Source organism: Amblyomma maculatum, chromosome 11, assembly GCF_055883805.1.
Source record: "Amblyomma maculatum isolate TAMU_Amacu chromosome 11, ASM5588380v1, whole genome shotgun sequence".
Taxonomy (NCBI): domain Eukaryota; kingdom Metazoa; phylum Arthropoda; class Arachnida; order Ixodida; family Ixodidae; genus Amblyomma; species Amblyomma maculatum.
Window position 1 is genome coordinate 35,319,769 of NC_139354.1, and position 12,997 is coordinate 35,332,765.

Genomic DNA, 12,997 nt, shown 5'->3' on the forward strand with positions numbered 1-12,997 from the left:
TCTGAGAAGAACGCTTAAACAATTTGATCAAATGTACAATACTTCCCCCGGCATGGTCATATGTATAAAGATGCCGCTGAAATTTTGCCATATTTTGACCGCGTTTGATGGGCCGTGTAGCAGACAGAACTTGCATCTAATAATCATCTCAAGCACGTGCATCTTCAGCCAGACGCTCCGCTACAGTGGCTCAGTTGTAATGGCGCTCGGTTGCTAAACTCTAGGACGCGGAATTGAATCCCGGCCGCGGCGCCCACTTATCTATAAAAGAGCAGAGCAAGGCGCCCGAGTGCTGTGCGATTCAGTGCACGACAGTGCAGAACCCTAGGTGGTCGAAATTTTCGGAGCTCTTCACTAAGGCGCCCCTCATAGCCTAAGTCGCTTTAGGACGGTAAAGCCCACAAATCAAACCTAAGCTTCAAACAGCCAGGGAAAGAGTGGTCAAGAACTGCTCGTATTCTGCGGAAGGCAGCGGCTGGAAGCAGCCGCCGTCGATTTCGGGTTCTTTGCTGTACCTAGCCTATGTTTGCCACTGTTACAAGCGTCGCGTTAGAGATGCTCAAGGCCATGGGTTGGATCTGTTGTCTGTTGTAACTGTTGTCGCGACGTGTATGTTGTCACTGGAAGTCGGTCGTTGTAAATGTTGCGCACATTTTATGGCCTACCGGTCGACGTTCGCCGAAGGATTCGGCCTAACCATATGATGATAGACCATTGATTTTGCGGTGCTCAACACATTCGAGTGAGAATATCAATGCAGCCTTAAGACACGTTCCTAGAGGTCATAAATCTTAACACTAATCACCTCTGCATACTCATCCGTTGTGGAGTGCATAATGTGCTAAATATGTTTGGAATTTTGTTTGGGAAAAAAGCTTCCATTTCAAACTTTTATGTCCGTGGTATTCAACGATCAGAACATAGGAAATCATGCATTGCATTTTCGGGACTTATACGGAACACGGGGCCCATTGTTCGCGCTATATATGTTTGTGCACGTTTTTACCAGCGTTAAGAGTGCTCAGGTGTGCTTATCCTTATACTCGAAATATAACTGAAACCATCTACTTTTTTTTTCTTTGACCGCCTTGGTAATGCATGCTCAAAAGACTTTCTCTATAGCACCTCGAAAGATGACCAACAATTCTCTTTAATATCACCCGCCTTATCGCTGCGATTTTTCCGAAAGTTAATGCGAAAACCTTTCTAAGGGATGAAACCTGTTGGTTCGTTCTTCCAATGCCTGAAATAAAATACTCAGGGAACTATGTCACTCCAAATTAAGGGCCATATATGATTTGTGATTTCAAAGAGAGGCTTCCAGGGCACATCCACACAGAAGAATGAAGGCAGACATGCCTGAATATCGCCAACAGCCATTGAAATTTTTATTTGTTGCACTTGACACTATGCGCTCTCGAAGCAGATGCCTTTTTCTTTCTTAACACTTAGACTATATTCCTAACATTCATTCCTGTAGTTCGAGCTACTTCGGTTTCTCAATGTCGGTCGCCTAAATGGCGATATATCGTTGCTCATAAGGACGTTATAAGGACGCATTAGTGATGAGATGTATCCTGAACATGTAGATATGTTGCAGCACAAAAGTAGCTAATGAATACTACTTGCCTTTAAATCCGGCTAGTGATATCATGGCTAGCTATCACTTGTGTCTCCAAAGTTTTAACGCTGCAGCCTTGAGGCTCCCGTGAATTGCAAAAGCAAGCATTCGCGTTGTAAGGAAAAAATTTATGCGCATATTTACGGCAGATGACACGGCAGGATACTAATTGTCCGGCAGATTGTGTAACTTCATGAGACCTTAGACACGATCGAGTTGGAAAATTAAGAGGAAGAGATGCAAACGTTTTATAAGTTAATCTGCCTTTGGAACTGAGCGTGTTAGTGCAAGCCATACTAAAGGAGGAGAGGACCATCGCTATTATCATCAACAGGCAAACTACGTGTACTGCCTCCCAACGATCACCAACAACCTACAGCCCCCCTTGCTCTCTTTCAAGGAATCTCCTAATATAATCCGCTTGCTTGATTCTCTGCAAATCCCCATCTTGCTTGTCTGCCTTTCTTGTAATCAACTATTTTGCCCTTAAGGACCATCAGTGATGCGTTTTGTACAATGCGTGCCTTGCATAGGTATTTCCACTAACAAGGCTTCGTAAATACACATGTTGGGCAATGGGTGTACGGGAAACGTTGAATTTTGTGAAATCGGTTCCAAACCGCATGCACACTTTCCCTTAATGTCTTTTCAAAGGGCCTTGCGGGTCCTACATTTCACTTGTTTAAAGCAAGTCCTGCTTCTTTAGCAGCCCGTATGTTTTGGGACATAGAGCTTTTCGCAGCACGTCGTACGCGGAGCCACGCTCCGTCTTTGTTGACCGGCTGTAAGAATTCCACAGGTGAATCGCGTAGCTTTCGGTCGTGGTCCGCATCACGTCTACGGTGGAATTTCTGAGGAACGTCTTCCGCCACTGCAAGTAGCTGACGGGATAAAATGCCGTATTGGGAAGAACGGTCACTCCCGAGCACTGGACGAGGGGAAGCTTTCCCAAGAGGTTCCGAGGACAGAACCACGCGAGCACGCGTTCCAGCAGACGGGGTCCGTTGTAAGCCCACTTGTGAGACCTGCACGAAAGTGTGGATATGACGCTTATACTTTATATTCAGAACTATTCATTTTAACATTAATAACGATATTCATTAGCCGCCATGTTAGCTCAGTCACTTTCAGATCTGACTCCAGAGTCAAGGCGAAATTATCGAATCTTGCCATCAGTGGCAGCGATTCTATCCTTGCTGAATTGGGATATGCGTTTTTAAAGAGGCAAAATTCAAAACCGGAAGTAGGTGAAATTTTACCATGGCTGAAATATATTCTCAGTCATTATAATTGTACCCCTCTTCATGGAACGTAAGGTTGTGCCTATGGCGTTCGGCGTGTGAACCCAAGCCCATAGGCTCGAATCCCGATCACAGATCGAATTTCGATGGAGGCAGCGTGATGGAGGTCAAATGTGTATGGCAACCGTGTGCTGTGCAGTGTCCAAGAATGTCAGGAACCCGGGTGCTGTGCTGGAACGGTCAATCATAGCCGATGTGCACCTCAAGAATACTAACACACACACACACACACACACACACACACACACACACACACACACACACACACACACACACACACACACACACACACACACACACACACACACACACACACACACACACACACACACACACACACACACACACACACACACACACACACACACACACACACACACACACACACACACACACACACACACACACACACACACACACACACACACACACACACACACACACACACACACACACACACACACACACACACACACACACACACACACACACACACACACACACACACACACACACACACACACACACACACACACACACACTGAAACTCATCTACTAACTACACTCAGTCACGAATGAATTACCACTGGCATAACAATGCGCAGTGTTTTATAGAAAGCGCATAGCTCAATTTGTTTTCATTTTAGCAGCACTAATTTATTTCAAGTTTCTGAGCCGAGCTTCCGAACCCACTGCATGCATGTTCATCCTCCGTTATCAAGCATTGATAGAGATGTAAACGGCAGCGTTAGGGCAGGCAACAAATAAAGAGAAGGAATGCACAATGTAATTTCTTTACCAACTTGTGCACAACAATGGAAAAGCGACAGTATATGTAGTCTTTCGAGCGGTTATCGTAATCGCTGCTTAAAAGATTAAACTGTCACTTTCGGGTCGTCCATTACTAAATACCTGGGCCCTGACAGCCGTTCAGTTCCACAACAGGCCAGGCGGCATGATTATGGCTAATGTGGATCAGGACCAGCGCAAAGCTTTATACAAGGGTTGATGAAAAAGAAAAATCACAAGAAAAAAAAAGGAACGTTAATAAATAAAAACATTGCGCTCACAGCCTACTGCGGCCGGAAAAAAAAACGTAACTACACTTCGCTCGAACTCTTATCAGTAACAGGTAGACGAAATTCTAATGAACAAGCTGTCTTAAACGATAAAGGACCCTAATTGTGTTGAATATAAAAGGGAAAGACGAGCATGCCAAAATGATTGCAGCCTCTTTCCATCCTATAGTGTAGCCGACACAGTGGATGATGTCTAATCGTTAACGCTGCTACATTCGAGAAGTTGTACCGAATCGGAAGATCTTTTCTGCCTCTACCAAAAGTCATGTCGTCGGGGGTCCTGAGCACCAAGTCAGCTTAAGCAAATTGATGAACTACTACGATACTTACTTGTACGTCCAAGAAAACTCTTCTAGACACCGAAGGAGGAAAGGATGTTTTCTTTCGAAGACCATCACGCTGTTGCCAACGTCGGGAAAGTGCTCTCTCGCCACTACATTTCGGAGCTGTCCAAAGCTTTTAAGTATGAGGACGTCTAAGTCTGCATACACTCCGCCATACTTCCACAAAATGAGCATCCTCAAGGCGTCACTCATGTGGTTGATTCGAAAGGGGCTGCGAATCCAGTCGTCCTTGATATACCAGTGCACGAGTACACTGTCTTTTACCAGCTGGTTCAGTTCTATTTTGAGGGTTCTGAAGTTTGGTAGGTACAGCAAATTATCCAAGAACCTGGAAAGAGAAGGGAGACAGAGAGAAAGAAAACTGTCTTGTAAGGTCTCACGGTAAGCGTTTTGTTACTGTTAGGAGGCAAAGGCGTCGGTTCGCTCCATGTCTGACTTGAGATATCTGTAGAGGTCACCAATCTTTGATGTGAACTTATGCTTTTCACTACATAACACGGAAGTGCAGCCCTCCACATAATAGAAGCTATCTTCATTCGTTGTTATTAAGCATGCGGAAAATACAACAGTTTGAAATTTTCTGTCAGCGAAAAAGTCCGGCGGTGCAGTGTGCGAGCCCAGAAACCTTTTTGTCGAAGGCCCAAATTAGTGGCCCTTTGCAAACATGGCCCTGACAAAGACTCTCGAGAATTTCCGCAAAGCTTTATGAGAAAGAAATAGGCGATCCGTCATACCAAGTTATGAAAGAAATATGCTTTAGTCGTAGTGGTTTTATATTTCTGTTCTAGTGGACGCAGCTGCTGGAGAATGAAGGCAGATGATTTGTTGCTGGAAGGCGCTTATAGAGGAAGGAGGCTGCACTCTCAGCGCATTTACATGCCGATATTTGGAGGCATTATGCGAATAGAGATATCTTTGTAATAGGCTCCGTACAAACGTCATGGACGGCACTACAAATACAGGAGAAACCATTGAACCTTTAAAGTGAAACTATTCTTACCGTAACAAGTCCTTAGTATTGAGCCCAGAAATTGATTAACATTTACAAAGAATATTTTTTCTGGACTACTGTGACCATGACAGCTATAGGTGACAAAAATGTCGGAGGCACATCCTTTAGTTGGAATGAAAAATAAAACATAACAAATGGACCTTACCCTAACTCCCATATTTTGAGGGCACCCGATAAAAAGTTATCATAAGAAAGGTATAACTGAATTATCTCCTGTAACTTCCTAAGCTACATGTACCTAATTAGTCTATATTAACTATATGTACCCATTAAGTATAGCTTTCACCCTTGGGCCTAGAAGGCAAAGCGTATAGTTAAGAGTTGACATTTCCAAGCGGCCGATTCCTTGCCCTATAAGACTCACCGGCAGTCCCGCATGTCGAGAATGGTGAGAAGCCATACGGTGTAGTCCGGATTCCGAAGCGCTGCTGACTCAATGGCACATGCTGCCCTATCGCTGATGCACGATGCACCGGCAGTCTCAATGAAGAAAAAGCTTCTCTCCGACTCATTGAGATCGCCACGCCGCCCAAGTTCTTTACTATTGTCTCCAGAGCCTGCACGGAATCGAACAATGCTGCTTTAACGAAGGTTCCTATAATAACCTTGCTACAAATAGTGCAATCAGGCTTGTCAGAAATTGTTGCTGCCACTTCCATCGACTTGTGGCATTTATAAAAGCGGAAAATTGAGGATGTTGCGCAGTTCCTTGCAATATGAATCATTGGTGGCACTCGTGTCTGCAGAGTTCGTAAGAACAAAATGAGGCAAAGAGACAAATACACACATGTTTAATATTTTGTTGTTTCGGCGTATTGCAAAAATACTGGCCCAGAAACACTCCCGGGCCTCTTTTGCAGTTTACCAGTAATAGAGAGATTTAGCTTACCGTGATCAGCGATCCGCCACCGTGACTCTCTACCGCGCGTGGGCGGGGCGTTCAAGCTGATTGGTTCTGACAAGGCAGGTCTATATGCCGACATCCAGTATGTGGCGCCATCTATCGGCGTCAAGGGGGGTCTGGGCATGCGCAGTGGTACGCGCGGTGGCGGATCACGGTAGCGGATCGCGGATCACAGTAAGATAAAACTCTCTAATAACAGAAACTCTAGATGCAGATAAGAAGATGAGAAGTCCCTCCCTTTAATATCAGTCAATCCATATTTCTTGCTTCGCAATTATGTTTCGATGAGACAATCATCTTCTCAAAAAGCATGCGTGAAAGAATATCGCTTAGTGACGGCATTCACAGAAGTTTGCTAACGCCTTTATTCGCTCGTTAGTCAGTTTAACTTAATTTGCATTAAATGCAGTTAAACTGCACGACATATTGCATCTATGCTCACATCATCGCTCAACACGCCGGAGTAACGAAAAAAGAATGACAAGATTACACAAACGTTACCTTATAGCTCTGAATAGCAATTACCTAGAAAGGTTGCGGTGTTGCAAAGGAAAAAGTCTTTAAAAGCTAGATACTTGAAAAGAAAAACGCTGTAAATCTAGTGTGGCTGTCATGTGCAGATTACGCTCAGATGAAAAAAAAAATGCACCGATAGTGGGTTGCGATGTATAAACTGCACCGCTCGTACGAAACAGCACCGCGGAAGAAAGCATTCAATGCAATGCAACGTACTCAGGCACTGTGGCTTGTTTAGGCTGGAAGCGATCACCAGCAAACCACGTGGATCGTAGCCAAGGTGTCTAGCGCTGACTTCCAACAGGGGCGTGAACAGAGAAACATGAAAAAAAAAATACAGTTTTATTTCACGAAGCCGGTAACAGCTTGCTTCAAAAGTGAAATACATTTTTAGGCCTACTAGGCATGCACTGCGCGTTATACTTTTTTAATAAGGTGCAAAACCTAATTTCACGCGATATGTTCATGTTGGCCGGTACTGCAACCACAAAAAAAAAAAAAACACTTATTCCCTCAGAAGTCATATATGATATGGCGCCTTATTAACTTTATGCCACACGAACTTCAAATTGGTAGAAAGCACAATTTAATACTTGTGCGACTTTGACTGTATTATAACCATACACAGTTGTCAACAGTCCTGCTTCAAATCTCGGTATAAACCCTGGTACAAGATTATGGGTATGTCGCATCATGAGGAAAACCATGAAGCAGCCAATATTATATTTTATTGCTGGAATTAAACATTGCTTATACGTTAAATAGTACGAACTATTTTTCATTCCGGTTTGGTTTGGTTTGGTTTGTAGGGTTTAGAGTCCCAAAGCGAGTCAGGCTCTGAGAGAAGCTATAGTGAAAGGCTCGTGACATTTCGACCACCTGGTGTACTTTATTTTTGTACCATCGCACGTCACAATGGCGCCTTGCTTTTCGCCTCCACAGAAGCCGGGATTCATTCCAACATCCTTCCTGGAGCACCGTAACCACTGAGTTACCACGGCGGGGGATTTGTAATTTTGTAATAATTTCAGAAAGATAAGCGCCTGCCCATATGAATTCCACACATCACTGAAGCCCTGAGAATATTTGGAATTAGCCCTCAGGATTTGTTTACTCGAGTATATATATCGCATTTGTATAGCAAAAGCTACGCTATGCCGCTGCACTTTCCCCGCGTTCACTAAAAAGGCGGTATACTAAATAAATTACCAGTGCTTTTGTTTGCTAAGCAAGAGTCATCTTTAAGCAGAACAACAATTGGCGGAGCTTGCGCTTGGGATGCGTGTTACTTGCAGACCATTTTATTTCACCAGCTTATTTCATGCTTCCTTTAAACAGGCTATTTCTACTTCAGGTTAGGTGCACTGAGTACCACTGCCCCATACCTAGAAGCTACAAACACCGTACGTCGAACCTGCCTGAATGTAACGGAGTTGATTCAATAACCGTGCAATCACGCAGTGACACGCATCTCACGTACATTTCGCGGAGTCAAGAGCTTTGCAATGTGGTTCATGCTCAACGTAAAAAAGCGTGAAAATGATAAAAAGCGGAAAGTTTGAGCATCGAAGAAGTGTGAAACTTTGCCCAACACTCAAACCAACCCGAATCCGGCACCTGAGGACAGCTGGCCTTTCAATAACCAATCCTGCCTCATATGTGGCTTGTACGCAGGGACCATATCATCGCTCACTCCTGGACTTCATAAAATCAGCCATATCTTTTTCCACTCATTTAATCATTTATTCATCCTTCATCTCATATCTTACTGATGCCCTGAGACAATAAATATCGATATTTAAAAAAAAAGTGTGAAACTTACGCATAACAGTGAGCAAAACGAAGAAAAGCACAATGACCAGCGCTGTTAGCTCCGATCTCCCCCGGCTGTAAAGCCTGAATAACGGCGCCTGCGAAACATTTCGTCAGGAAGAACAAAGCATCAACCAAACATGTACTAACAGAATAAACAGCTAAAGGCAGTTCGAGTATTATATTTGGGAGCGAACGTGGGGTGCTGATTACGACAGCGAGCCTCAAGCAGCTTCTAACATCAAAGCCGATGTATTTAAAGAAATACTGGTGATGGAGGTTCACACGATGCCTGTCGCGCAATGATTGACAAAAAAAAACAATAATTCAACACTTGAGATTTATCCTGGCCACCTGTTGCTGTAAGCAACAGAACAGCTAAAGGAATGAAAATGCTCTGGTTGTATTTTTTCGTCCGTATAGGGCGAGTTTCTGTAAAAAAGAGTGAATACCTCAAAGGCTGATTTTAGTGCCTAGTTCAAGTTCCGTGGGTGTAGGATGTCGTGCTTGGATGGCTCCAGCTTCATAACACAAGAAGAATTCATTCTTACGCGACCGCGAACACGTGTTGAAATTGCGGTGCCGTACGCTCGACCAAATAAAATTCATGACCCTTTTCTGTCATGTACTTCCTCACTGAAGCGCTTCAGAATATTCAGCCAGAGTGTGAGTTACACATCTGATCAAGCTCTTTTGAGAAGAAAGTCCTGCATGGCCTAGCTGTATCTTAACTGTATCTTAAAAACAAAAGCGGGGCGTGGAATGAGTCCACGTACCGAGTTGATTTCTTATGCACCACGTGGAGCGTGTTATTGTGAACAGCAAGTTTTCAGTAGTGAAACGTAGTGAGCTGCGAAATGTTTCAACATTAATTTTTTCCAACCCTGTTAGCGATTGCATCGGCGGGAAGGTTTGAAATGAGCTATATATTTCTATCAAAAAGGTGATTTCGACGTCATTTCATCGGTGTTACCCAGTAGCGTCAACCGCCCCTGTTTCCTCAGCTGCACTTCAGCTGCATTGAGTTGTTGGCAACACATTATAGGCGGATTAACTGACTTGAAAACTGTTGCTGTGAGCGCGGTATCTGCCTCACCACCGGCGATAGTGTTTATAGGAATTAAGCCTCGTATTTCATGTTGAACTTTACAGTGCTTGGCTCAAAATATTCGCTACCTTTATGCCTATAAACGCGCAAGAATTTCAAACGGTTGGCGAAGAAACGCGGTTAGCGATGAAGCTTGCACATCGCCGTTTTAAGGCGAAAGCCTTTATGGCTTATGCTGTCGTGGAAAAAATGTGTCCCGATTTTTTGGCGGCTCTGATTGGCCGAGAAAGAATGACGTCATAGAGGGCTCGACCAATCACAGAGTACCACCACAATTTGCGCGAATGTGTGCCTCATATGGCCATTAAGCAATCAATTATAAATTACTAATTAATTATTTACTGATTCATGGTTGATTAGCTTATTCAATAAATAACCAATTAATGCTCAATCAATTATTAACTGCCTGCTTAATGTTCAATAATAACTAATTACTAATTAGTGCCAGCTGCTTAGCAGAATGCGGCACTCAGGCTTTCGCCTTTCACTACTTTAGTCGCTAAAGTCCCTCGCAATTTTTAGTTTGCGGTAGGCGAGCGTCTTCATGGATAAACAGTGTCGGACACGCTACAAAGAGGAATGACAATCAGTGAGGCATGCGCCTCTCGATATTTATGGCCCGCTTTGACGGAACACAAATTGCTTTCGGCGGAAGTCTTTGTATTGAATTTCAGAGAAACCAAAACACCAGTTAGGTAGCGCAAGTTCGCTGCACCCTTGAAATTGCAGTGCAATTTCTGTGCGCCTGGCATAAGTACATGGAATGCAAAAAAGCGACACTGAGTGGAGTGAACGTAGACATTGTTTCGTATTTTAGACTTTGGCAGGGATGTTTAAGAAATCTTCAAATATATGATTTTGATTTGATTTGTAGGATTTAAGTTCCATACCGGCTCAAGATACGAGGGTCGAAATAGTGGAGGACTCAGGTAATTTCGACCCCTTAAGGTTTTTTAACGTGCATCGGCCTATCACTGTACATGGGAGCCTTCCTTTTCGCCTCCGCCGAATAGTAACCGACGGAATTGAATCCGCGTCCTTGCATTGAGTAGTTAAGCGCACTTAACCAGGGAGCTACCTCAATGAGGCTCAAATAAATTACTTTTATTTCACAAGACAAAAGAATCGTTGGAACTCGTCGGCATGAACGCATGCACACCCTTATCTTTTTTACAGAATTGTATTGAACCTTCGGGGGAATGTGACAAAAGCGGAATGGTCAGCAAAACCTCTGAAGCAAAAAAAAAAAAAAAAAAGCTACACTCAAAAGTGGAAATACTGACGCACTTACCATTGCCAACTGGCATTGGAACGTCACTTCACGACGCCGAGAGTCATGGTCCCAAAAATGCCATCCGGTACTCACCGTCCAGATGCACCAAAGAAACTGCGCACAGAGACAACTCGTGGAAACAACCTCATGGTGCTTGGAAGCTCTGAGCTGTTTCGTACACTGTAGCTTATGGTGGGAAAAATGTACCGGCGCAAGAGAGTACAAAAAAAGCCCAGCTTCTCACTGGAGAGCTCCACCCTTTTTGAGCCTTGACGTTGCCACTTCATGCCGAGGGACTCAAAGGACAAAAGTATATATGTTAAAATATAGAATAAACGTGAAGCTCCTCGTAACTCTTCGTGCGAGGGTGCTACGAGCCGTCAGAAGCAGGCCTGCAAACAAGCGTACAAAAAGCAGATGGCAGAAATAGATGACAAGAGATCGAAAACAAAGCAGTTTGTGCTGGGAGAGAGTTCCGGAAACGCAAACGAAAAAAATAGCAAAATAAGCGTAGTCAAGCAGCCGTTTAGAGAGAAGGCGTGACGAACATAACCTGCGGACGCTGTCGGAACGTGCCCGTTGTTTCTTTTGAGGCGAGTGGTGACAAGCTCGGGGGATGGGTTACGAGTTTCCGGCGGTCGTTTTGTTCGCCTCCGGAATCGGACTTTTCCGTCACGCCTGTCTTTGGCACAAAGGGAAGTGAGCGTGCCCGGATAACGAGCATCCAAATGCGCATCCTCCCGTGGCCACACGCGCCGCCGCCATTGTTTTAGAAATGGAAAAGTCAGTGCGCATGGCCGTCGCCTGAGGCACCTATATCTCCGAACACAGGTGCGTCCAGTCGGTATACGCAGTTGTGCACTCTCTTCTTTTGATTAACTTGTCAGGAATGTGGAGGAAAACGGTACCTTAACGTGTGTAAACCGAGTACGGAATCTTTTGCGCACAGCTGGACATTGACTGAGACGAGCACATGCAAAAAAAAAAAAGGCGGCAATAGTTGCGACGTTACATATTCGCTTCTCGTGAGGAATTCCTGGGTTTAGGTCCTAAGTTACCTGTTCTTGTTTTCTTCGAGCTCTGGTGCGAGGCGTACCAGTGCCCACAACGTTCTTGGACGGGTTTCATCTTATCAGCTAAGGCTTCCGCGCTGAAATTATCCGTTGTTTAACCCTGTTTGGCAGATGATATCGGGTGAAAGCATTGTTTTAATTACCGGCGCCTGGACACGTGGACTGTTACATCACAGTATGGAGCTTTAATTGGGAGTCGGTGACGATCGTATGGGTTTCGCCCACAAAGCTTACCGAACAACACCAAATATTGCAGTAAGCATATTGACATCATACTTCTTAACTGCTGGACAATACTATCTGTACAGGATAGTACGCGATAATAAACTTTTGAAACCGGAGGATATGACATCGACCGGAAAAGAGCAGATAATCAAGACCATTCGGACTATCACACATTGCAAAGAAAGTAAAATTATTTCGTGATCGCCAAGTAACAACAAAGAAGGCGCTGCCAAAGTAATTTGCTGAAAACGATAAAAAACTGGCGAAATGTTTGCCAACAAACAACACGCACCCCATAACAGCAGTAGTTACTTCGAAGCTGGAACAACAAGAATGAAAAAAGCTACGGAGCACGCACCGGAAAGAGCTGACAGCCACACATGTAAAATACTCATAGACAGTTCAAGTGGAAGCTACAACAGCTACAGACGCAAAAATTACAATGTACATACATCAAAGGGCCCAGTGGACACACAGGCAATGATATAGCATATGAACTGGCGAAATTTTACAGTATGAAAACAGAAGCACGAACACCTATCGCAGAGCACTCCATAAAACAGCACTTGAAGAAAGAAATTAATAAGAAATAAAACACTGGACCGAAGACAGCAAAAGCATATATATATATATGGACTACAAACATTTTTCAAAGAATAACTACACAACAAAAACCAGCACTCAGCATGAAATATTTCCGTTCCACCTGGCCCATTAGGATAACGCAAA

The 12,997-nt window shown here is 44.1% G+C and overlaps 1 protein-coding gene across 2 annotated transcripts; it reads right to left on the bottom strand.

The window, feature by feature from the left end:
* Positions 1-1,623: 1,623 nt before the first annotated feature.
* LOC146173466 (lactosylceramide 4-alpha-galactosyltransferase-like) lies at positions 1,624-11,246 on the bottom strand. 2 transcript variants are annotated; one of them, XM_084583315.1, is made up of 6 exons: positions 10,989-11,246; positions 8,600-8,687; positions 6,994-7,067; positions 5,722-5,914; positions 4,332-4,673; positions 1,624-2,646 (listed from the first exon to the last, which is right to left on the bottom strand). In XM_084583315.1, the coding sequence occupies exons 1-6, from the start codon at positions 11,002-11,004 to the stop codon at positions 2,304-2,306; spliced, it is 1,056 nt and encodes a 351-aa protein (XP_084439441.1). In that variant the 5' UTR covers positions 11,005-11,246; the 3' UTR covers positions 1,624-2,303. The 2 variants fall into 2 exon arrangements, with proteins under 2 accessions (XP_084439441.1, XP_084439442.1); XM_084583316.1 differs by having other exon boundaries at positions 6,994-7,071.
* Positions 11,247-12,997: the final 1,751 nt, after the last annotated feature.

Bases quoted from the DNA above. Each gene is read 5' to 3' on its own strand.
- LOC146173466 (XM_084583315.1), bottom strand. The intron at 5,915-6,993 runs GTACGTTGCATT...GATTCCGTGCAG, and splicing joins AAACAAGCCACAGTGCCTGA to GCTCTGGAGACAATAGTAAA. The intron at 4,674-5,721 runs GTGAGTCTTATA...TTCTCTTTCCAG, and splicing joins CTCGACATGCGGGACTGCCG to GTTCTTGGATAATTTGCTGT.